Genomic DNA, 25,414 nt, shown 5'->3' with positions numbered 1-25,414 from the left:
CAATGTATTTAATTTAATTCAGGCACTTATTATTTACACCAGATGAACATCTTTTATGCATGCGCTTCATTTTGCATAATAATTCTGAGTGTTACTGTTTTTGCTTAGATCATCATATGATGAGAGCGCATGCCATTTAGAGGTCATATACATATGCAATACATTCTGTAAGAGATCTGATTTTGTTTTTTAGTCACTAGATTTAGATTTTGTACTATTTTGTTAGTGCTGATGTTTATATATTGTATACTGAACATTTCTTCCAGGTTGTACACATGATTCAACAAGACAACTACAGTACATGCTATTTCCAGGAATAGATTTTGCTCTATAAACTGTGTAAAATAACATGTTTTTTTACATTCACTTTCTGTACAGATCAATGACTGTGATACACCACAGAGCATTGTTATCAATAATTTAATTTGCAGATACTTCTATGAAATGTCATTTTATAATGCAACATTTTCCTTCTGTCTACATGCTTAATGAGGGTTACATTTCTGCTACGATGACTGTATATTATGTATAAATGACCTTGTATTTTTTATTGTAACTTTCTGACAAGATTAGGACGTATAAAATTTACATATGGATGGACTATTGCAGTTTAACTAATAGTTGAAAATGATCCAATTATGACAACCAGATGGCCTAGTGGTTAGTATTTGGAGGACATGAATTCAATCCCCATGAGAACCTCTACGGTAAGACCCAAAATGCATCCCCACAGGAATTGGAGTAAGTTGCTCAGATTGTACAAAGAATGTACAGCTACAGACTTTATGTAATAAACAGCATATAGTGAATGCGAGACTGGAATTGTTAAGTACGATCCCTACTGTAATTTCTGTTTTAAACAAGGGTACTGATAATAATTAGAAACGTGACATACAGTAATACTGCTAAATAGCTTGTAGGGTCACCATGGCAGCCAGGATTTAAGGTATAGCAGTTTAAGGTGAGTAATTTTAAAGGGACTACCAGGGATTTACATAAGGACCTATTACATGATAGGAAGCTCTGCTGATGTGGAATTATACAGGTTTTTTTTTTAAGTTTTCCTTCTGATTGCTTTATAAAATCTTGATTATCAATTACCGTGTGGTTGAAAATGGACAAAGGCTTTGATGTTGTTCGTCTAAATTGTGAGTAAATCTACAACAGGCTTTTGTGATGCTTTATTTATCTTCAAGCAAAAATACTGTGCACTAATTAGCATCAGTGATGGATAACAAGTACTTTGTTGATTGTTCAAGAAGGGATAATATTAGTGTTAGAAAAGACCTCAAGCACTTAAGTATCACTGGCTACATTTCCATTGAAAATAGAGATAGCACGCTATGAGTGTTGCACTATTACTCCTGAAAAAAAACCCCATGACCCTGTCCTTTTTTATTTTGACAAGGGTTCACAACAAACTTCTAAGTGCCACTCCAGTGGGTGTCATTTTATGATAGTTAAGGAGGGGCTATGCTCATATTTCACACAGCACACACGCATCATAAGAACGTACCAACAATTAACTGTGCATTGCATTAAAAAGGGTCTTTACATCGACTTTGTAAGGTTTTAGAATAATATTACAGAAACGTTACAATTTTACTTACCTAATTGTGGCCATCCGGGTTTACAGCAGATCTAACTGGAGCGTTCTACTGGTCATCTCTGTTTTTTATTTGGTTTGTTTTAAGTAAGTTAGCATGTGCTTTGTTTTTTGGTTACTCATTACTTATTGCGACTCAGAATCGCTACACTGTAACATGATCTTCATAAAAAATGTGTCCAGTAGTATGATTCTTAACTTGAAATCGCTTGATTTTCAAAGAAAGGCTATAACTGCTGTAATTATTATAAGTGTTAAAATATTTTTCAGCAGTAGGATTTGATGCTATGATCTTAAGCTAAGGATTTATTGCTTTATCTAAACAGAGCGCTCAGCTTGTTGCTGAGATTTCAATGATTTATCAGTCACAGTCTGGAGGTATGTATATCAACTCATTTATTCCATTTATAATTTATATGTATAACAAATATACAGTATAAGCAGATTTTGACATTTTTCAGGGATGTATTTTTTAAATTCCTGAGAGTGTACTTTTGACAATTGTGGGGAAGCACTGATGTAGCTCTCTGCCCTGTCCTTGGTTGGCATTTTTTTTGTGATTTGCAATGGGATTACAGGAGATAAGGGGGTGTATTTCTTTTTCTCTTAGAAAGATGACGGTTTTTCAATTTGTACCTTGGATTTGACCCATGGAAGGAAGTTAATCGTACCAAACTGGCATTGTCTTACTCCTGCCAGGCACTCCATGCTTGGAACATGCTTTTTTAGTACAATGATGGAATGATAACATCAAAATTCTAGAAAAAGAATGTTCCATTCTGGATGCCAGAAGCTGTTGTAAACATAGCTATTGTCTGTCTTTAAAGGAAATGTTTTCCACTAAGATAGGCAGTGTAAGACAATTTGCACATCATCCTCTTGCTTAATTGACCTTAAATACAAGCTTAAATAAAACGGGCACATACAAAATATATAGAGACAAGATATGGAACATTGATGCAGTGAGAAACATTGTGACATTTGGATTTCAAATATAATTTAGGTAAATGTGAAAAAAAGGTCTGCACTGACATGTACTGTGTTACAAAGTACTGTATATAAATCCTAAAAATAGTCCCCTTAACAATGTTTGAATTGCCCTTGAAAACTGTTATTTACCTGCCTCACTACGATATTGAATAACAAAAACAATATTCATTTTTATAGTATTACCATGGGTATATAATGTGCACTGTGGTTTAAAAATACAAATACAAAACATTTAATTTTAGAACAGTATAGATTTACTGTGGCTAAAACGACTACAGCATTGTCAGCTTTACAGTAATATTGAGCTTTTCTGTGGTATTATTTCTGAAAATGTATCCCTGTGTAAGGTGACAAAAACAAGGAAAGACAATAGCTTGACTTTGACAGGGATTACAGGACTCCAGGTGATCAGTGATACATAAGTAGGGCCTTGCCTTTAGCTAAAACAAAAGATAACCCGCCCTCAAAATACACTGGTATTGTAACTGCAAGAGGAGGAACGGCAGTAGCTAAAAATGTCATATGGCACGCATTGTGTTTGCTCAGTGATTCTAAGCTAGTAAGAAGATGCCTTTGTGCTCTTCGGCGTATTCAGTTTCCATCTGTCACTGCTGTTTTCTTTCTGTTTTGAACTGCTGAACCTCGGAGAGAAAAATCCCTCCCATTCTTTCCGCACACAGCGTGGAGAACCTTGCAAACGCTGCCAGTCCTCTTCTGGGCACGATTATCACCGGTGCAACACATGCACACCCACCGAGGACTGGCAGGCTATGCCTCTCCACTACCAGCATTCATTACAGTCAAACACCCTTGGAAAAAGCAATTGGGTGGGGATTTATAATACAAACACAAGTACAACCATGTAACAACTAGGGATGACTTTAATGGCCAGGTTAAACGTTTCATGAAGACGCACTCGTCTGTGAACCCGAGGGTCACAGGTTTTAATTCTTCCTAAAGAAAAACTGGGAACCTATACTGTCTAAATGTTTAACATGGTAAATGTACAGTTTTTCTATATGCTTATACTAAACACGTAACATAGCTTACAGTGCATGGTCCATTGAATGAGATTTAAAAGGAAAGGTAGCTCCTACTACTAATGATTCTCCTGTTCTTTCATTGAAGGTATTTTTGTCACATTTAAAACCTTATTTAACGCTAGATGAAAATTGCTGTTCCTTCCAGGTGCCTTGTCACTTCATGTGTTGACCATGTGACCTACAGGAAAGGTACCAGGATGCAGCACTTTATCTGTGCTGCTGTATTTAAAATAGTTACATATCCTGCTGTGAGTTTTTGGTTGACGTACAAAGTATAATGTATGTCTATGCTATGACAATTTCCTTCAGTGACTATTGTACAGAAAAAGTACCTTGTTGCTTAATTTTCTGGATGAGAAAAAGTAAATATGATACAGTAATAAAAATCCACGTTAAAAATGTTATTTGTTTTATTACTGGTTTAGGCTTAGAAACAGGAAGCTATACCAGTAATCTAAACAAAATAATTATACATTGTAAATAGTCATTTTGAACTATCTAAACATTGTTTTCATGTGTTCAAATATCTGGTTTAAGAGAATATATACTGTATATACTATATATATACTATTGGGATATCTGCCGAGTCCAGGCCACCCTGATGTTTTCTCAGCCCTATAACATCACAATCCCCTCTGGTGTCTGGCGGTATTGGACCTGCCCATAAAACATCCAGGAAACAATTGTACTAAATAAAGTGGCCAAAATGGGTCTCAGTGATCGATCAGACTGTCACTCATTATCTATCAGGCCTTCCTCGATAAGCTAAATGCTGCTTACACGTAGACCTCAAATACTTGTGTTAATTCTTCTTTTCAGTCAATACAGACTCAATCTTACATGCTGCGTGCCAATGTAGAAATTGAGACTATACGTCTCAGATAGCAGATCTGCAGTCATGCTGGGACCAGAGCAGAGTCCATCAACCGTTTCTTTATCTAAATCAGCAGGTAACCAGAAATCAGCAGAATGATGTTAAGTAACCTACTTCCTAATCAGCATGTCCACTATGTTCACATTGATCAAACCAAAGACTGACAACAGTATACAAATATTTTGGTTATCCTTATATAAAGCACAGACATTTTCAGAATATGTCATTTCTTACCTGTTACCTATTACAGTATGTATAATTATCTACTGCTGTTTAGACCAGGCTTACTTACTAATATTTCTGGATTTCTGAAATAAGTTGGTTTAAGAATTGACCACTAGGAGAGTGCAACTGTAATATCTGCCCCCCCACCCCCGTGAAGTTAGTTTATGGAAAATATACAAAAATCACAGTTTCAGAAGGGACAGACATTACAGCTGCACACACTTTTTTCAAATCAGTTTTTAAGTATCTTTTCAGGAGCAGTTTCTTTTAATTAAGTTGAATAAATGAAAACTCAATAATATATGCTCAAATCCACCCCCCCACACCTATGTTTCTATATTACTGCAGCTGCCCTTGTAATACCTCTGCTGCTTTGTACTGAACCATGCAATGACACTGAAAATAATGTAGTTTGTGACTAAATAGGCAGCTTGTGTCTGGTGATGCAACATGATTTAAACAAACATCAAGTAACAATATAGCTCATTAGAAATCAAATATCAGAAATCAACCAATCACGGTGAAGTATTTACCAAAATTCCAGTACACCTTATCCTGTGTACAGATGTGTGGTAGTGTGGCAGGGTGAAAGCACTATGAAATGTGTGTGTGGGGGGGAATATTGGGTGGCAGGGAGGGAGTTCAAATTCTCCCAGCAAAAACGTGGGAATGTGGCTAGCACCAGGAATTGAATAAGTGATTAAATGCTTAATTAAGTCTCCAGCCACAGGTGTGTAAATAGGGTGATCCCAGGTGTTAGAATAGTTAGTGTTTTGGCCCTTGTGCCGTTTGTTTTGTTAGTGTGTTCTGTCCAGTGTTTTGTGTATTTGTTTATTTAATTAAACGTACGTATTACTGCTTGAAACCTGCAACTTCTGTTTCTGATTCTCCCTTTCTGGTCAAAACATCATTGCCAGTGACGATGTCCTGTCACAAGATCTCCCGTGTATTGAACATCACACCTAATTCCAGTGTTCAAAAATCAAAACAAAACAAAAAACACACAGACCTGGTACCTTTTGTAAAATACAATAAGAGACACCCTACACACGATATATTAACTTATAAGATGGTTTGTTATTGTTTTACAGCTTCTGCTACAGTTGAAGATTTTCAGATCCGACCACACACACTGTTTGTCCATTCATACAGAGCACCAGCATTTTGTGATCACTGTGGAGAGATGCTTTGGGGACTTGTACGACAGGGTCTCAAATGTGAAGGTAATCCAGTCATCTTTTCTCACTGTTTTCCAATTGTTTTTGTTGTAGGATACATTACATAACAATATCACAATCAGGTATTAGTACAAGGTCTGCTTCTGAAAATACTTTTAAAATCAGAAGTTCTTAAGTGAGATGGTTTAAGTACTACTAGGGGTATCCAGCTGTCATTTCTAAATGCTAAGCTAAGCGACTCATGATTTCTCACTGTTACCCACTTGTTTATTTTAGGACACATAACAGTACCACAAACCTCTATTACTGCAAGGTTGTCCAAGCTATTTCCTTTAATACTTTTGGTGGAGTAATATTTCAAGCACTAGCTTTAGTTAGTCACTCGATTTGAAATGATTGCAAACAGTTTTAAGTGCAGTTACCCTTGTAAAGGTTTACCACAGTATTTTTGCTGTGTATTTCTGCAGTTTTCCCATGCTTTTACCATAGTTTACCCTGGTTTGACATGTTTATTAATATGCTTTACCACACCTTGCTATTCTTTATAATGCTTACCTATACTTTCACTATGCATGATTACACTTTGCTATGCTTTTAGTATAGTAAACTTTATAAGGGTACAAGGAGATAAGCAAACCCGACTGCAACCAAACATCATATTGCTGCAGATAGATACATATCTGTATACTCTCTCTATACTAATAATAGTGTTCAAGGCATATTTCACTTGACTTACCAGTACATTAATGTCCCATCTCTTTCTTTCTTTCCAAAAGGATGTGGGTTGAACTATCATAAGCGCTGTGCTTTCAAAATTCCTAACAACTGTAGTGGAATACGAAAGAGACGACTGTCCAATCTTTCTTTAACTAGTTTGACTACCTCCAGGTCAGTCTCGGCTGAACCATCCCCCAGCACCCCAGATGAAGCACTACTGGTAAGATTATTTTAGGGGTTATCAGGACCACTACTTTGCAAACAATGGTTCTTGTGCTATGGAGTATTTAAATTATAGAGTGTTGCAATACTGTATACTCTATGTAAGTCTATGTCTGTCAATCTGTACAGTATGTCAATATGTCATTCTGTCCCTCTTAGTAGAGATAAGCACAGACCTTCAAGGACTTTGAAGGACAAACATCATTATTTGTAATTATAAAATGTGAGGTTTATAACATTTCACTTCAGCCTTATAGAATATATTTTCCAAATATAAAAAACATGTTAGGGTTTCCCTAAGTCTTAATAGTTGAGTTCAAGCACATTCATTAAAGCCACATTTCCAATATCAAACTGGGGCTTCTGTCGGTTCCATCTGCAATATACAATCCAATCCACAACCAGACATTACCATTAGTTGATCACCTGTATGCATATTTATTTGTATGATTCCTATTAGTTATATAGGACTTCACAAACCCTCCTCTCGTGTCCAGTACATTGGGTCATCAGGTAACTTTCCTGCATCAGCGTTTGTTGGAGAGATCGATTTCTGCCAGCCTGTAATCCTAACTGGGTCTGAGAGAGTCTCAGTTGAAATCGGTTTGTACTTGATCTGCTGCTGATGAAAATGAACAAGCCTAATTTAAAATTGCTTACATGTCCCAGTGGGAGATGGAAGTGTAGCATGAGACAATCATTAAACACACACTACTAAGTTATGAAATGCCTCTTTGCCATTATATTAAAAAAAAATAAAACTCGGAAGACTACTCTTTAGATAAATTAAATCAATGTTATTAATTGAGCGAAGAAGCCAAGATTGAAAAACTCTTGTCAACCACTGGTGTGTGTCTTTGGGCAACTGAGGCTGTGATTTAATTTTATACTAGGTCAGTCCTGCATATTGTTAGGAAGAAGTAAAGTTTGGGAAATAAGAAATAAGAAAACAGCCAAAAAAACATTGAATCCTTCAAGTACCTACTATATACTGTATGTTTAATTTTGTGTGGTTGTAATAATATTCATATTTTTATTTTGCTATATTCTATTTAAAGGTCATTTGTACTGTATAAAGGGAAGTACACCTGGTGGCTAGGATTATAGGATCAGTAGCTGTTTACAATGGAAATAAAAAATCTTTAAGGGAAAATATGATTTTTCTGGACACCCCTATACTGTTCTGTGCACCAGGCCCTCCCTTAAAAAATGTATCACAGTAAAAACATAGCAAAGTGTAATAAGTCATAGTGAAAGCAAGGTAAAGCACAGCGGGGTATTGTAAAACACATTACAAATGACAGCACTGTCACTGACATCAGCAAACTTCCCAATTAGTCTGAGCAGTTGAACAATAGTGGAAGCAATACAATGAATGAAAGAAAATCTAAACTAATGAGCGACCCACTGTGTGCAACTTATAAGTTCATATCACGTGTTAGCAAATATAATTGCTGTTTGCATGGTATGGCATAGTTAAGGGTTTCCAGCTAAATAATCACTACTTTCTGTTTCCCTTTTGCATTGTTGCCTGTTTATGTCCTCTTTCTCTGCATGCATCAGTCTCCTCTCAGCCCCAGCATTGAGGTATGTACTGTCTTAATCAAACAGTTTTTCTTCACAGATTATGATATCCTCTACCCTTAAAGTAATCCAAGATATACATTTAATCTTTAGATATTGAATTAAAAATGCTGATCTCAAGAAAAACACCTTTTGTAGCAATATTCCAATTTTGATATACAGAATTCAGTGCTGAATATTAATTAAACCATCCCTGCATATTTTATTGCTAAAATCACTTTTAGATTGAACAATAGAAGGATTCATTTCTTCCACTAAAAAAGCACATTTTGTTAAAAACCCAAATGTAATATATGTGTACTCTGCATATGATGTGAAATTCTTTTAAGTGTTATTTTTATGAAGCCGCAGTGCTGGTTTACTATCGCCTTTCTTAATAAGCTTTCTGTTAAAAAAGACATCAATCACTATAGCCCTCCAGCAATAGGCAAAGAGATATAGGGATCTATTTCAGCAATCCAAGAAAAGTGTGCTGCCAAGTACATTTTTTAAGGCCTGTACTAGTCAGTGCCTCACTGCCAGTTCTTAACTACACTGACTACACTGAAAATAGATTTCTAATCTGGTAGTGCAAAACTACCTGGTTTCACCAATATGAGTTGGTTGAAGTTTAGCACTGTGATATGTGGACAAGACAATCCTGAACATACAACTTTCAGAACATTTGAGTGGCAAATTCTCTATAGTTAAAAACTATATATATATATATATATATATATATATATATACACACACACCCCCACCCCTCGTTATATCGCCCCTCGCTATACTGCGGATTCGGATATATTGTGGTCCTGGAGTTGGCTCCCCATTTTTACAGTCTAACTGCGCATGCCTTAGCTGCACTATACATAGACAATTTCACTTAGAATTGCTGTTTGTTTGATTTTGTACTGCACATCACAAACTAAAATATACAGAACTAGTAAAAACAAAGCATTAATATCGTACTGTTATCATATACACACACATTGCACAGCAACACAAAGCATATTAAATATGCTTGCTGAAGCAGTTTTTTAAGCAATGCACAAGCAGAAGTCACAGGGCAGTGACGTCAGCTACCTAGCAACAAGCCTCCTGTGTTGTGAAAGATTCTTTCAATGCAGCGTTTTGGGCATTTGAGAAAGGAGAGGAAGATTCATGAAATTAATTGGAGACTTAAGTTGATGAGAAGCAATTACCCTCCGCAGTATGAATTAAAACGGTGTGCTGCTTTTTATACGAAAAATGAGAAAAAGCGGGATGCGCAGAGGATTTATATGCCCATGATAAAACGAGGGAGTGGTTGTATAGTATCTGTTAGCCTATTTGTTTTTCTATGGGTCTCTTGCTATATCGCGGCCCTCGATATATCGCAGGTGTTGGGGTCCAATATAAATCCGCTATATATCGAGGGCGAGTGGGTGGTTTGTATATATATATATATATATATATATATATATATATATATATATATATATATATATATATATATATATCTATTCCTCATACAGTATTTGTATAATTGTGTTTAAATGTCTTTGTTTAAACCTGTTAGTTGTATGTGTATATCTGTGTATTATTTATGTTTTCTCACACAATTATTATCTACTAGACAATGTTATAACCTGATATGTTGTTGTTTTTTTGCTTATTTAGTTGTAATACTCTGCACATACCAATGTAGTATTATGCATGCTTAATAGTGACAAGCAGATATAACTATGTAAACAATTGAAAAATGGATAGTACTGTTAATATACAGTGCAATTTGAACATTAATAAATATATTATTTGCCAAACAGTTTCATCGAACTTACATAATTACCAAAAATCTGCAAATTTGCAAGAAAAGAAATGTTCATTTTTGTTAGAAATGCGCTTCACAATGTATGCAGTCAACAGGAATTTGTAATGTGGAATTAAATGTACAGTATTTAGGGTTGTATTTTGTAAAAAGCCAACCTCTTACATTCCCTTATAGCAAAAAACTCAGTCTGAGTCATTCATTGGACGAGAAAAGAGGTCAAACTCGCAGTCATACATTGGACGCCCGATTCAACTGGACAAGATCCTGCTGTCAAAAGTGAAAGTACCTCACACTCTTGTTGTCCACTCATACACACGTCCCACTGTTTGCCAGTACTGTAAGAAGCTACTTAAAGGGCTTTTTAGGCAGGGCTTGCAATGTAAAGGTAGGTATCCTTCACTTCTGCATTGTCAAAACTGATGTGCCTGTCAAAACTGATGTGCCTACAACAGCTAAAGAGATCATAATAAATAAGGCTAGACTGCTGACTCATCTTTGTTGTTCAAATGTTGACTGTGTTGATAGAATAGCAAAGTGAAAGTAAAAACACATAGAATTATGGCAAGGTACTGCAAAACCAATGTTTAACCTGGATAGTAAATGCAAAGTGTTACAAGGCAAACTGCTAACTTACTATGGTAAACGGTTTCTTACACTAACATGTGAACTGATACCCTTATTGTAGGGAAATATGCCCTTTTGTTTTTTTGTTTGCAGGAAATTATGAATTCATGTCAAATAAACGCACACCTTGGTGATTATCGGTTGGTTTTCATAGCACCACGTCAACTTTATGTTCAGATCTTTCATTTAATTTACACACATTCCTATATTGTATTAAGCCAGAATAGCTTGCAAATCATGTTTTTGTAATTGTACCTGGAGGAGGGGAGGGGGGTTCCTATATAACTATCATCTAGTCCAAAGATTGGAAATAACAAGCATACATACAGAAAAAGTAATTGGATTAGCTTTACAGTCCTTTAGACTGAGTAGTTCTATATATATATATATATATATATACTGTATATATAAAAATAGAACTGTGACCCCCACCCAACCCCAAAGTGGATCAATAAGGAGCAGTACGTATGGCATAACTACACAATTAAATCTTCTTTTGATGTGTGTTTGTTTGTTTCTTTCTTTCTTATAGATTGCAAGTTCAACTGCCATAAACGCTGTGCCCCCAAAGTGCCAAACAACTGTCTTGGTGAACTAGCCATTAATGGAGGCAAGTGTCTTAATACTAATTTCAGAACACACCTTATACATATCAAAAATCCCAACATTGGATACAATCATTTATTCTGTTGAAACACAACTACATTAAGATTAACACTTTAAAAAGAGAAGAGGATGCACGAATATGAACATGATTTTAAATGTCAGGGCTAGTGGCTCATTTGTTAAAATGTACATACAGTTACCCTAGTGGTTGTTTTTACACTTTTGGATTGTGAATGTCACTAACAGATAGCAGAAGGGCTGGAGTAAAGTTCATTAGAAGGGCTGGACATTTTCAGGTTGATCCACAGTAACCCCTGTTGGAGAGGCAGTGTAGGTGAAGCCTTCATGGCTCTAATCTGACCTCAGACTGGACTGGATCTGAAGTGCCTTCTAACCCACATGGATTTAGACTAAAGCTTTACTAGCTACTCTGGTTTAAGATTACCTGGTGTTCAATCAACTCAGGTCATGCTGTTAGAATTAATTCAGAAACATCTAATGTATCACCTAGGCATGCCTTGTCAGTCTGAAACTGTTCCTTTAGTAGCGATTATTGGTGTATTTGATTAGAGCATTTGGGCTATATTCATATTTACCCCAATAAGTTTGCCATATTTTTTTGTAAAATGAAAAAAAAGATGAATGTTACAAGACTAGCAAGAAGCAACGAAGTTAAGAGCTCTTACATGAATTGGAAGCTTTGTAACACCAACATTTAGTTTTCTCTTTTGGATGAATGTACTTCTTGAATTCTGAGTTCATGTGGTCTGTGCTCAGGCAGTATAGAAAATACCATATGTGTTATTATAATTGTGATTAGATTTACTCAGTCCTGGTGCAGAGTCGGACATTGTTATGGAAGAAGGCAGTGATGACAATGACAGCGAACGAAACAGTGGGCTTCTGGATGATATGGAGGAATCCATGGCACACGAATTATCAATGACTGGGAGCCATAGTGACACTGGAGAAATGCATGACCACGATCCAGACCATGATGACTCCAATAGAATGATAAGGTCAGAAGGCATTGACATACATTACACAGTTGGTACTGTACATGCTGATTGCCAACACTTCAATATGCATTGTATTTGCTGTGCCAGCCACCTTTATCCTTCTTAGCATGTACACTGCTATGCCTCTTAAAAACTAGCGATATTGACAAAATGTCTGAACCAAAGTTGAAACATGCTTCAGAACCTTCTAAATAGCAGCTGTGCTTTGTGCTCACTCTTTGATAGGCTGAGGGTGAAAGTAACAAGGATACGTTTTTAATTCTCCTTGTTTGTAATTCTCCCTAGCCCTTCAACAAGCAACAATATACCTTTGATGAGAGTGGTACAGTCTGTCAAGCACACAAAAAGGAAAAGCAGCAATGTGATGAAAGAAGGATGGATGGTTCATTTTACCAATAAGGATACCATGGTAAGACCTTTTAACCTCGATTGATATCAATATTGGTATATTCTATCAATCTCTGTCTAAATATCTGTGTATACATTTATATTTGGGCCATTTAAGTATCCACTTTTTTAACTGTCATTTTTCCCCGTCTTATTTCGATTCGCATGGCCCCTGGTGGCCAAATATTTTAATAAAGCTGTTATTAAAGACAATTATGTTGTGTCAAAAAGGTATCCAAAGCAAACCAATACATAAATGTGTGTGTGTGTGTGTGTGTGGGTGGGGGGGGGGGGGGGGGGACACCCATTAATTATTTGATTGGATGGGGTACCGTATGTTTATTTTACACAGAGATTGTTTACTTTCTTAAAGAAATGACTTGTGTTTGCCAGCTAATTCAAAATTTGAATATTCATTTACATTTGGAAAGAACATTCAAACATGAATACCCCAACGTTCATTCCAACGCTAATTAATAGCGAGCAGTAGTTTGTGGGGGAATTCTTTGCAATAACAAAATACATGCTTCATTCCCCCACCATTGTGAAGGAAAATACACGTGTTCAAACATATGCAACAAGCCGTTCACAAGTTATACAAACTTTCACTGAAACAAATATCCAGACATCCATACAGAAGAGCATGCAAAAGCAGTAAAATCAAGAAAACATGGGAATAAATAAATTCCAATGTATTCCATTGGATTGCCCTGAGCTGACAACCACACTCCAGGGGATTAGGAATGCTTGAGTGTGCCTCGTGTTTTATAAGCCCCTGGCAGTGTGGCTATCTCATGGTGACCATCCTCCTTCCTGATCGCTTAATCAAGGGCTTAAAACTGGAAGGTATAGTACATAACATACTGTATAGAAGCAGACAAAAAAGTCTATATATATTAGGGCTGTCAAGCAGTTAATCTCGTGATTAAAAAAATTAAGCCACGGTCAGGATTGAAGTATGGTGTGCCGAAAGACTCAAGACACAGCAATGAGATTAACGTGCGTTGAAAAAATCACAGAAGTGATTTTTTCACAGAACTGCAATTAATTGATAGCCCTAAGAGATATGTATGTATGTATGTATGTATATATATATATATATATATGTGTGTGTGTGTAGACTATAAAAGTTAATGAGAAACAGTCATGTAGAAACTTAATAATGACGATAATAATAATAATAATAATAATAATAATAATAATAATAATAATAATAATAATAATAATAATAATACTTTTATTGAGGAATGCTGATTATATTTTTGTCTGTTTACAATTTGTATACAGTCCTTCGCTATCCTTGTAGTAGCTGCTGGTTCTCTTGCAGTGCACAGACTGTTGTATTTCATAAGATGCAATTTGTTAAGTAAAAATCTTTCTATTTTAAGCAGAGGACATTTGTGTTATAAGGAATTCTCTCTGTCTCATCTGTGCTCTGTTTATTCCTCTAATATTCCTCTTGTAAAAAACAGAAATAGAAACATTTTACACAGCCTTGTAATCAGAAAATACCTGGGATCAGGCCCACTCTCCCATGTATGTTGATACTGTCCAGCGCTGTAAACAATTCATTTAAAGTGGTATTTTATTACATGTCATTATCAGAGTTTGGCTAAGCTTTTGTATTTACCGCTCAGTCAGAAACTTTCTCTCTCTATCTAGTAAAATTGTGACATAAGATCTCACTTAGCTTGCTGCCTCTTTGAGAGCCAGATTCAAACTCTTAAAGCAGCAATAGAAGTATGAGATTGAAGGTTACGTTGTTTACATGTGTTTTTTTCTTTCATAACATGTGAATGAGCTCAGACTAAATCTGATCAAACTCTCGCCTCTCTCCATCTGAGCGTCACCTAAAAAGCACATGTCCCAACAGGGTTTGCTGGGATAGAAGCCAGACAGGCATCTGACAGTTGGGGGTCTCATTGGTTGAGGATTATCTGTTCAAGCCTTAATCTGACTGTTACTAATGGGATTTACTGCATGTCTTTCTTTGTAACAGCGGAAGAGGCACTACTGGAGACTGGACAGCAAGTGTATTACACTGTTTCAGAATGACACAGGAAGCAAATACTACAAGGTAAAGTACACTTTAAACTTTCTATTAGTAATGATTGCAACCTTGGACAAACTACTGTCGAAACAAATGGGTTGCCCATCAATTTCTGATTGCGTATTATTTAATATTCAGCGTACTCTGTTTATTCACATTCTTTTGGTAGTTTATGGGCTAAGAATAATGTAGTTGTACCTATCAAGATAAAGTAATTGAACAATATATTATTCAGTGGCATCTTCAGGACCTGTATATATATTTTTTTTAATAAAGATAATGTGTGTATATGCAAATATACTGTCGGATTCACATAGGGTGTCCCTTCAGACCATTCCCTACATATTAGATGCACAGTACTGAGAAGTCTCCAGCACATGTGTGATGATAACAAATGTCCGTAAACAAGTAAACCATTGTTTTCACAATCTCATATCTATATTTTCATGGAGCTTGATCATTTGGTATATGACCTCTAAAAAAGGGGGGACAATCAAGGCATTTTTACAGTTGCATCACCATCATTTATGTTTTTAATTAGAAAATGACTGTCTTGGTTTATCCTTTGTTTTGCAACATCTTTCTCCCTGATTGTGTATTGTTTGCATGGCTAATTTAGAGAGGATCTCTTGACTTTACTGCTTGCTGTAAATATCCTGCTCTAGCTTTTGTAACCACCTCCTCTCTAATTCTTTTGGACCAAATCAACAGCTTTTTGTTCCTTCTTTTGTGTTGCTCCAGATGTTTACTCAAAGAGGCATGTATTAGTTTGTTTTGTTTGCGTTCACTTTGACAAGAGCAAAAACCTGTAGAGTAAGGAATATTGAATATATACCTCAATGAGGAAACACACCATTTGACCAAAATACCTATACAATTAGATGTAAACTCAAGATACAAGTACCAAGAATAAATCAAGAATATCACACGCTTAAATTAAAAGGGAGAGAATGGCTTTGCTTTTATTTTAGATAGTTCACTGTGACTGATTAAGCTAAACATATTGATAACTGAAAATGCTGTGGTTGTTCATTTAACTTTGGGTATAAATTGGATATTTTATGTCTCTTAATAGTGAAGTATAATTACTTTAAAGTTCTAATTATCTTTTTGCTTCATTAATTCTGTTTTAATGATCTCTTCCAGGAAATTCCATTATCTGAAGTTTTATCCTTGGAGCCGGCAAAAAATTTAAGCTTGTTGCCTCCAGGCGTAAATCCGCACTGTTTTGAGATCACCACTGCAAATATGGTTTATAGTGTTGGTGAAAATTTAGTCAAAACCGGGAACACACCAGTTAACAACAATGTGCTCATAAGTGGTATTGGGCACGATGTTGCAAGGATGTGGGAGATGGCCATACAGCATGCATTAATGCCAGTCATTCCAAAAGGGGTCTCGCATGGATCAAGACATGGCCAGCACAGTAAGTGTCTCTGTTGTATAAATCTATTCATTTTATTTGTCTGATTTGATATTTATTTCAAATGGGTCGGGTCTGATACTTTTGCCAGCTTTTACATTGGTGTCTTTTTCCTTCGTAACGAATTTGGTCAATATGTCTATGTTTACAGTTTTGCAGTAATAGCTGTAATGCAGTGTATGGCATCATTGCTCACAAGTCAAGGTAATGAAGGTAAAAGGATGTTCATTCCACTGTACCTGCATACCCAAAGAGTGATGAATAAACCAACTACAATAAATTATTAGCAAAACCAGTATCCTTACTGTCTGTTGCTATAGAAACTCAAAAGAAAAGTACCCACTAAGTCCAGTTATTTTTTAAAATGTTGTTAGCAAAACTACTGCAAAGCTACTCCTGACTTCATGATGAAATAACAGCAAAGATCGTATTATTCAAATGACACTTTAACAAGTGTCTGTAACGGTCTGACCTGATCTTACATTATTGTAAACTGCATGGCTCTCAGAACTACAGAATGTCCCATATTTAACATGGATTCTATAGTTCTTTACAGAAAATATTTCATCATATATTTGAATTGGTTATACAGGAATTTAAGCAGTGGGATATGTAGGAAGATACTCTTTTACATGAGAAATATCAAGTTAATCTGAGAGCTACTGTATGTGATTGGCTACTAGTACTACTTTTCCACTGAGGTAGTGACTGAGAGTCCAGTAAAGAATATACCATTGAGCTTTAACTTGGGAGCATTTCTGTCCTATCATAGATAAGGACATACTGTATTTGACTGTTGTGAACATTGGACATGAAACAGACAAAAATACACTTTATTTTAATAAGGAAGAAATTAATAACTCAACTTATATAGCAATTTGAAAGTGTAACCTTGTCTTCATAGGCTTATTTGGTCCCTGTTCTGTATTTGTATGCTATAAGCATATGAGTCGTATCTATTTTTGTTTAACCAACAGAAGATGTTTCTGTTAGCATTTCTGTGTCCAACTGCCAAATCCAGGAAAACGTGGTAAGTAACTACATTTTGTTTATTATGCCTTTAATATACTGCAATACCCTTAATTCCCACTGGGACGCTTTTTGCACTATCAGCGACATGCTTTTCTCATAGTCTCGTGCCTGGCTTAGGGTTACCGTTAAGCTCCTGATTTAAGAGTAGGTACACGCCTAATCTGCAGAAAGACACATCCCTTTAAAGCTGTGGACAGTATTAGTTGGTGTTTGTGTATTCATGAGTCAGTTGCATGCTTTTTTAACCTTGTGTGTCCAAATGAAAAGTCTTTTTAACTCAATACTGCAAACCTGAGGTCATAGCAAGGATATTGCCTTTGTTTACCAAAGCATATTTAAATGTAAGAGAAATTAAATTAACTTGGGTCTAAGCTCGTCTTACTTGTATGTCCTAGTATCTGGGTAGCATGTAAATATTGCTGCCTATGTGATAAATAGCCATGCAGAATGAATAACAATGTACAGTATGGCCTCACTTAGGCTGAAAGCCCTTTCTGGCACAAATACAGCATACTGTTGTTTCAGCGTGTTGACTTTTTTTTGCCTCAACCCTGTCAGGTCTTCTTAGGAGATATGGCAGACTAATCTCTCACCTTAGCCTTTCTTATTTTGGGATAGAACATGTATAACGTCAGCAGCCATATGGTTTAGTTTAAGGTCATATTGAAACAGACCCCAACCTACAGTACTAACTGTCTGGTGTTCAGATCGTACAGTTAATTTTCCTACATCTTGTGAGGCTTCTGACTCCAAAGAAAGTGAACACCAGGGACCTGTTTTATCAGGCCCCTTACATGTATTCTTTTGCACTGTGCTTGAACTGTGATTAGCCAACAATGCAGCCTTTTTGTTCAAATGTTTTAGCAGTTTCTATTGACAATGTTTGCTGTTTTTTGTTTTATTCTACTGAAAAAACAGATGGTAAATGTGAGGTATCACAAGAAGCAACTACACTGACAAAAATGCTTTTCTTAATTAGAAAAAAATGTCTTATTTTAATACTTTTTTTCTTGTTATAAGAAAAAATGAAGACTGTGTTTCTTAATAATATAATAATAAATAATTTCTTACCTGATTAAGAATTCGATTCGAAAATTGTCCTTATTTTTGTTTTACTGTCTATCCTATAAGTCTTGACATAAACTTTTCTTAATAGGTTTGGTATTGCACTCATTTTCTGATAATGATGATATTTGTGAATGTGAATGCATAGGTTCCTAAAGAAATTAAGCATCTGCAAAGCCAACAACTGCAAAGCACATTGAAACACACTATAAGGTCAATGAAGAACCCCAGATCGACAGGTTATCCCTATACGGCTTGTAAGTGCTACAGATGCTTCTTTCTGTGGTCTTTCTCATTCTTTGCTGGCACCAGCCAAGTGTCATATTACAGAGGTCCTTACTGTAAGTCAAAACAAGAAGCAACTGCAAAAATGTCTCTATCTATAAAACCTTCCTCTCCTTCCAACAGGACATTAGCTCGGTTTACCAGATTTTCCCTGATGAAGTGCTAGGATCGGGACAGTTTGGAATAGTATATGGAGGTAATTAACATGCTTATAAATATGAGACATTTGCTGCAGTTAATTAACATGAACTTTATATATTCAAAAAAAAGAAATCTGTGAAATGAATGTGTTGCTAACATTGACAGTGTTTTGAGATTAAAAGTAATCATACATTCATTTAAATTTCAAGAAAAAAAATCTAAAACAAAGTAACAAAGCTTGCAATACTATGGGGGAAAATTTGTTTTTAATTAGAAATTGATAGGCAATTTAGAGAAAAAAATGCATGCTGTTAATTCTGGAGGTGTAATTTGTTTCATGTTTCATCTGCTCCAAACCCCCTTCTATTTGCGTTCTCTTCATTTAATCTAATTGTGCAATCTTTTAAAAGGAAGTAATTAGGGTATATACTGTTTAATATGATACACATTTTTACAGCAAGTCAATAATCCCTAAATTGTGTGCCATCTAATTTTTAGTGAAAATCTTGCAAAATCTCTTTAGAAAAAATAAATAAATAAATTGGACGAGGTTACAGAATTTTTAAATCGAGTGGTCTGTGTTCTGAAACAGGAGTGCTAACCAAAGTTGTTATGCAAATTGTTTCACTGTATTCTCTAAAAGCACTCCCTTTGACAGTCAGTTTCAGTAAGACAGCAGATGTTTTGACAATAGATTGACACTGTTGCAGGCACATGGTTTGAAGATTCATCAGTATCCAATAGGCTTGTGGAATGAATGCCATCATATCTGCCCATAGTAGCCCTACACCCCAATCACAGTGTTATGGCAGCTATAATCTGATGTACAATATATAATACATCTTAATGAGTTCCGTCATATTGTGTAGGTGATAACTGAATCTGTCTTTCTTTTAGGAAAACACAGAAAGACAGGAAGAGATGTTGCAATCAAAATAATCGATAAGCTAAGGTTTCCAACCAAACAGGAGAGCCAGCTACGCAATGAGGTTGCTATTTTACAGGTAAAATAAAATCATAATAACAGTGACACGGCTGCATGGAGTTGCTTTGTGCAACATTATAACTAATGTGTTTTGAGTTCTTACTGGCTTAATAGCCACTGTTTAAAAATAAAAAAAAAACATAATTTAATATTTCGAAAATGAAAGGAAACTATGAATTATAGTCATTACATTTTGCAATTAAAGCACCCTTAGAACTACTATTTTACAAAATTAAACTCAGTTTCCCCATTATGTTGCTATTAAACAACATCCATTTAGTTGCTAGAAATCCCCTTCCAATGTCAGATGAAAGGAAGCTTGAAACGGGGAGAAAACACTCTAATGGAAGCTTTTTGTGTATTCATCCATAGAACCTCCATCATCCTGGTGTTGTCAACTTGGAGTGCATGTTTGAGACTCCTGAACGCGTGTTTGTTGTCATGGAGAAGCTCCATGGCGACATGCTGGAAATGATCTTGTCAAGCGAAAAGGGAAGACTGCCAGAGCGCATTACAAAGTTTTTAATTACGCAGGTAGGCCATTCGGTTATAAAGTGCATACAGTACATGAAAAAAATTATTCTGTTAGGCTAAATATGTGTTTAATTTTAAAATAAAGCATGCTTGTGTTAAATGGTTTGTTTAGAGCCATCGATTCATGTGGAAATGTATACCTATAGAATAATACAGTATTGCTTTTAGTTACCAGTATATCAATAAATGAAAGCACTTAGATTCAGTTTAAAAAATGAGCACATTTATTTCAGGCAAATCTGAACTGTTGGGCCCTTTTTTTATTTTTAATTACATGCATGGTACTTTTCTAGAGCCCCATATCACTTGTTTCCTTGGTTATTATGTCAGCTCTGCCTCACTGACATCATCACTGCCCCCAAACCGCAGGAATGTTGCTTGTTTATTTCGTACATTGCTTAAGTTGTGATGTTTAAAATTATCACACAGACAGTAACTGCCACCTTGCACCAACACTAAAAACCAAGGTGCTATATTGACGGGAAGCCTGTCACAAGCACTTCATATACTGTACACCTCAAGCCACCATACAACACAAGACTAGTTAGAGTTAGACCATACAACAGATTAAATTACATTACCTGCCAGAGAGAGGAAGGACAGGTATCGAACCTTAAACACTAAAATGAGCTTATTTTTAAGTCAAGGATAGTTATATTGTAACCCTTAAGGTGTTCAATCGATAAACATATCTATTTAAAATGTCAACACCAGGGTAGGAAAACAAGTTGAACACCCCCTTTTCAAGTTGTCCCAAGAGGCAACACAATATTCACGTTACATGGTAGCACACTGCATTCCTACACAAGCAACCCCATTATGACTATTCAAAATAGAAATATGGACCCTGATGACTGGTTTTAATGTAAAAAGTGTATTTCTGGATTTGTGTTAAAATATTCCTTATGGTTAAGATAGAAAGGCATTGGCATGCAGGGGGGCAAGGTGGTGCAGAGGAAGCATGTAAATCTGTGACAGATGGCATTTCGCCAGTCTGGGAATGTCAAATACTGTAGATTTTATGGAACATTAAATACAATGTGACATACCTAAAACGGATGAATGCATTCAAAGATTTTGAAAAGAAAAATGAACCATTATGAAAGCTCCAGTGGAACGTCATGGTTAAAGAGATTACAGAATGTGTCACAAAAAGACAGCACACAGCACACATTTATCTCACATTTGCTCTTGAGTACTGTTGTTTGTTTTTTTGTTTTTTAAGAAATTTAGTCGTCACCAATGGTTTTTAGCCCGGTTTTCTCCCCAATTTGGAATGCCCAATTATTATTTTTATCCCGGTTCGCCACAGCAACCCCCTGGCGACTCCCCTGGAAACGGAGGCTGAAACACGCATCCTCCGAAACGTGTTCCTGCCAATCCGTCATTTTTCACACTGCGGCTCCACAGCAAAGCCACCACCTATGGTGCCGGAGGACAACACAGATCTGAATGGCTCCACTGCAGACCTATCAGCCACAGGGGTCGCTGGTGCACGGTGAACTGTGGAATGCCCTGCTGACCTAATCCCTCCCTACCCGGGCGGTGCTCCGCCAATTGTGTGCCGCCCCCTAGGAACTCCCGGTCACGGTTGGCAATGACATAGCCTGGATTTGAACATGCGATCTCCACGCGGAGCGCCTTTACTGGATACGCCACTCGGGAGCCTTTTGAATACTGTTTTTAAAACATACACAGTTAGAAAGTACTTTGAAAAGCAAACAAATTATGGAAAATCCGTTTTAAAAATGTATTGAAATAAAAATGTGAAATCATGTTTTAAGAATTGGACCACAAAAAAAAACAAAAACACTCACCATATCAGCTGGTTTCACAGACCCGGTTAACCCGGCTAATCTTGGACTACCTAATATTAATTTAGGGCAGGTAATTCAAGATTAGTACTAAGCTGAGTCTGTGAAACCAGCCATTAATGTTAGAAGTGCTTCACTGTTAGCACATTATAATTAGAATAGTTGCAATAATATGATCAATGTCTTTAATTTCCAGATTCTTGTAGCACTGAGACATCTTCACTTTAAAAACATTGTTCACTGTGACCTCAAACCTGAGAATGTATTACTGGCATCAGCTGATCCCTTTCCACAGGTAATCAGATAATACATTTATTTTATTATAGAATTGTAATTGGTGTGTTGTCCTTTATGAAAAAAGATTGAGCTAATGACGATTTGGAGAATCTAGCCCCATAACTGTTATTTTAGAAAAGTTTTATTGTCCAGATATTTGTTGACAGGCACCGGGAGAGCATTTTCTTCAGTAGTTAATGTTGGTAATTGTGCACTGTTTGAACCACTCTCTTAAAACAGTTATATATTAGAGAAACATATTTCAACACAGTTTGGTATGATATAGAAAGAGAATGTATGTATAACCTTTTGTTTTACATTTCATTTCAAGGTTAAATTGTGTGACTTTGGATTTGCACGAATTATTGGGGAGAAATCTTTCAGGCGTTCTGTGGTGGGAACCCCTGCATACTTGGCTCCAGAGGTCCTGAGGAACAAGGGCTACAACAGATCGCTGGACATGTGGTCTGTTGGTGTCATCATTTATGTTAGCCTCAGTGGCACCTTTCCATTTAATGAAGATGAAGACATTCATGATCAAATCCAGAATGCAGCATTCATGTATCCCCCAAACCCCTGGAAGGAGACTTCCCAAGAAGGTAGGTAAATTAATGTTCTGTTAGTATGCCAAAAAGTTGCCTGTACTGTATCAGTTTGCTTTTAGGAAGCTTAAAGAACCCAGGGCGTCTTAAAAGACTGTTTAGTCAAGGAACCTTTTTTGAGTGTTTTTAAACATGTTCTTTACATTGAAAAATGAAAATAAACAAATAAATCAATACAACATGTTTTGTGAACTGCAAACTTGAAAATGGAAACAGGCTTTTAAAAACATTCCCTAATAAATGATTCCTTAAAACCATGCTTTGTGAAAAAAAGGCCCTTGTTGTCTTTAAGATCTTTTTAGCTAGTGGCCACATAAGAACTCAGAAATGGCTCTTCAGCAGTGAAAGAAAGTGTCTTTTAGATTTATCCTGATAAGTTTCTTTGTGTTTTTTTGAGAAACAAACATGTGTAAAAAAAAAAAAAAAAAAAACAATTGCACTGATTTGGATTGTTCTAATAAGTGAAAATAAATTAAATAGGACTCAGAACTATAAGTATTAAGGTTGTGTGCCATGATGAAAGGTTGGTTATCAATGACAGAATTATACATGTAAATGTACTGTATCTCACTTCTGATTAACATAATCTCTTTGCTCTTTGACATTGTAGTATAATATAACAATATGCAATGTTATTGTCCATTTAGGCATCATTGTATTAACTGAGCTACAGTATATTTGCTTTCGGTACAATTTTAATAAAGCTAGCTTGGGAAAGACTTGAGACCTATAGAATGTATTTAACAAGGAATTACTGTGTTTTTGTGTATTGGCCTAACTGACAAAATCACCTAGATAAATGACTGCTTTCACATGTCAAACAAGTGGATTTTAGGGTTCTATTGTGTTGGTCATCTTTAGAATAAGTGCTTCATCCACCCTCAGCCTCCAAGTCCTTGTTTCAGACTGAGGCAGAGTCAGCCTTCATGAGTTACTGCAAAAGCAAATTCATGTTTCAAAGGTATCTTGCCATCTACATTGCGCATTAACCATAACAGTCACAGAACCTGAATCTTTGCTCCTTTGTTTGAACGATACATCAGTACATGAAAAGCTCTCCAGTGTTTATTTGTACGTTAGTCTTTAAGTAAAAAAGATTACAAGAATGTGCAGATATGATTCCCTAGGATAATAATGTTTGCTTTCTTTTATGAACACTTCAATTTATTTAGCCTCCTTTGTTGAAGTAGAATAACAATGTCATCCAGTCAGGTATTTTACATTTTTCTGTACTCAACCACTAAAATCAGGATAAATGTTGCAGAAAAAAGTACAATTATTTTCAATACGTAGACCCAAACTGCAGACATTTTTATTTTCCACCTTTTCCATTTCATTTCATATCCACGTGTACATTTTCACTTGTACTGTTTTTTTTTCAATCCACATTGGTATTGGAATGTTGTGTCCTCTTTAGTTATAATGTAGATCTGATTAAAATGTATAGGTCTAGACTGCCATTCATGTATGGAAGACCCCCTTAAAACCTAATTTAAATGATCATGTCTGCTTTCAAACCAATTACTAGTCAAAACTGGCAATTCAGATATTGTATTTAATGACATACAGTATATGATGAGTTTGCTGTGACTCATGTTGCCCTGAAAATGAACCCAGATTTTTTTTTTATAGTGCTGCTTAACAATCACACAACAATACACATCACACGTTCGCACTCTAGATTGAGTTAGCAATTGAAAAGTAATTTAAGAACAGTTTAAGAGATTTGCAGCTGTTGTACTGAGAGGAGGATACATTTGCTGTGTTTAACTAAGCATCTGTAAATAGGCTTATATATTTATGTTTGGTATATTTATTTTTGTGACTGTCCATTCATTTGAATAATGCTGATGGATGGGTTTTGCAATTGGTGGCCTCAAGGTCAAAAATCCACAGACCCCCTAAAATAAGCTTAACGTTTTGTTTGCTTTGGCCCTTATTCCCTTATTGAACACTGCATATAGACCTTTGAGCCTTTTTATGTTAACATGTTTACTGAAGATATTTTTTGTTTTGCAGCAATTGATCTCATTAATAACTTATTGCAAGTGAAAATGAGGAAACGCTACAGTGTGGACAAAACCCTTAGTCATCCCTGGTTACAGGTAAGTCTTTCGTTGCTAGAAAAAGCATTAACTTATCAACTTTGCCGTAGTCTTTATTTGAGCTAGTAGCTTTCTGCCTGCTATTTTTGTTCATTTTCAGTGCTAAAGCATTTCGATATTTGGGTTAATTAATTGCAGGGTATATAGGGCAGCAGTGTGGAGTAGTGGTTAGGGCTCTGGACTCATGACCGGAGGGTCATAAGGTCAGTCCCAGGTGGGGGACACTGCTGCTGTA

General features: G+C 36.0%; 1 protein-coding gene across 4 annotated transcripts in view; it reads left to right on the top strand.

Annotated features, from left to right (window-relative positions):
* The window catches only part of LOC117422593 (serine/threonine-protein kinase D1), a 73,327-nt gene that overhangs the window by 44,315 nt on the left and 3,598 nt on the right, over positions 1–25,414 (top strand). Inside the window, exons 1-17 of one of the 4 annotated variants that reach the window (XM_058987643.1) lie at positions 4,069–4,589; positions 5,830–5,961; positions 6,693–6,853; positions 8,419–8,442; positions 10,406–10,616; positions 11,388–11,465; positions 12,282–12,480; positions 12,766–12,889; positions 14,867–14,944; positions 16,064–16,343; positions 17,318–17,370; positions 18,846–18,918; positions 19,761–19,867; positions 20,221–20,382; positions 22,393–22,491; positions 22,804–23,071; positions 25,094–25,179. In XM_058987643.1, coding sequence (XP_058843626.1) covers positions 4,538–4,589; positions 5,830–5,961; positions 6,693–6,853; positions 8,419–8,442; positions 10,406–10,616; positions 11,388–11,465; positions 12,282–12,480; positions 12,766–12,889; positions 14,867–14,944; positions 16,064–16,343; positions 17,318–17,370; positions 18,846–18,918; positions 19,761–19,867; positions 20,221–20,382; positions 22,393–22,491; positions 22,804–23,071; positions 25,094–25,179 — 2,187 coding nt within the window. In that variant the 5' untranslated portion in view covers positions 4,069–4,537. Of the gene's footprint in view, positions 1–4,068; positions 4,590–5,829; positions 5,962–6,692; positions 6,854–8,418; positions 8,443–10,405; positions 10,617–11,387; positions 11,466–12,281; positions 12,481–12,765; positions 12,890–14,866; positions 14,945–16,063; positions 16,344–17,317; positions 17,371–18,845; positions 18,919–19,760; positions 19,868–20,220; positions 20,383–22,392; positions 22,492–22,803; positions 23,072–25,093; positions 25,180–25,414 lie in introns of those variants that run through there. The other 3 variants (XM_058987640.1, XM_058987639.1, XM_058987642.1) reach the window with 3 other exon arrangements.

Source organism: Acipenser ruthenus, chromosome 15, assembly GCF_902713425.1.
Source record: "Acipenser ruthenus chromosome 15, fAciRut3.2 maternal haplotype, whole genome shotgun sequence".
Taxonomy (NCBI): Eukaryota; Metazoa; Chordata; class Actinopteri; order Acipenseriformes; family Acipenseridae; genus Acipenser; species Acipenser ruthenus.
Note: the sequence above shows the minus strand (reverse complement) of the source record. Positions and strands in the feature narration are given on the sequence as shown.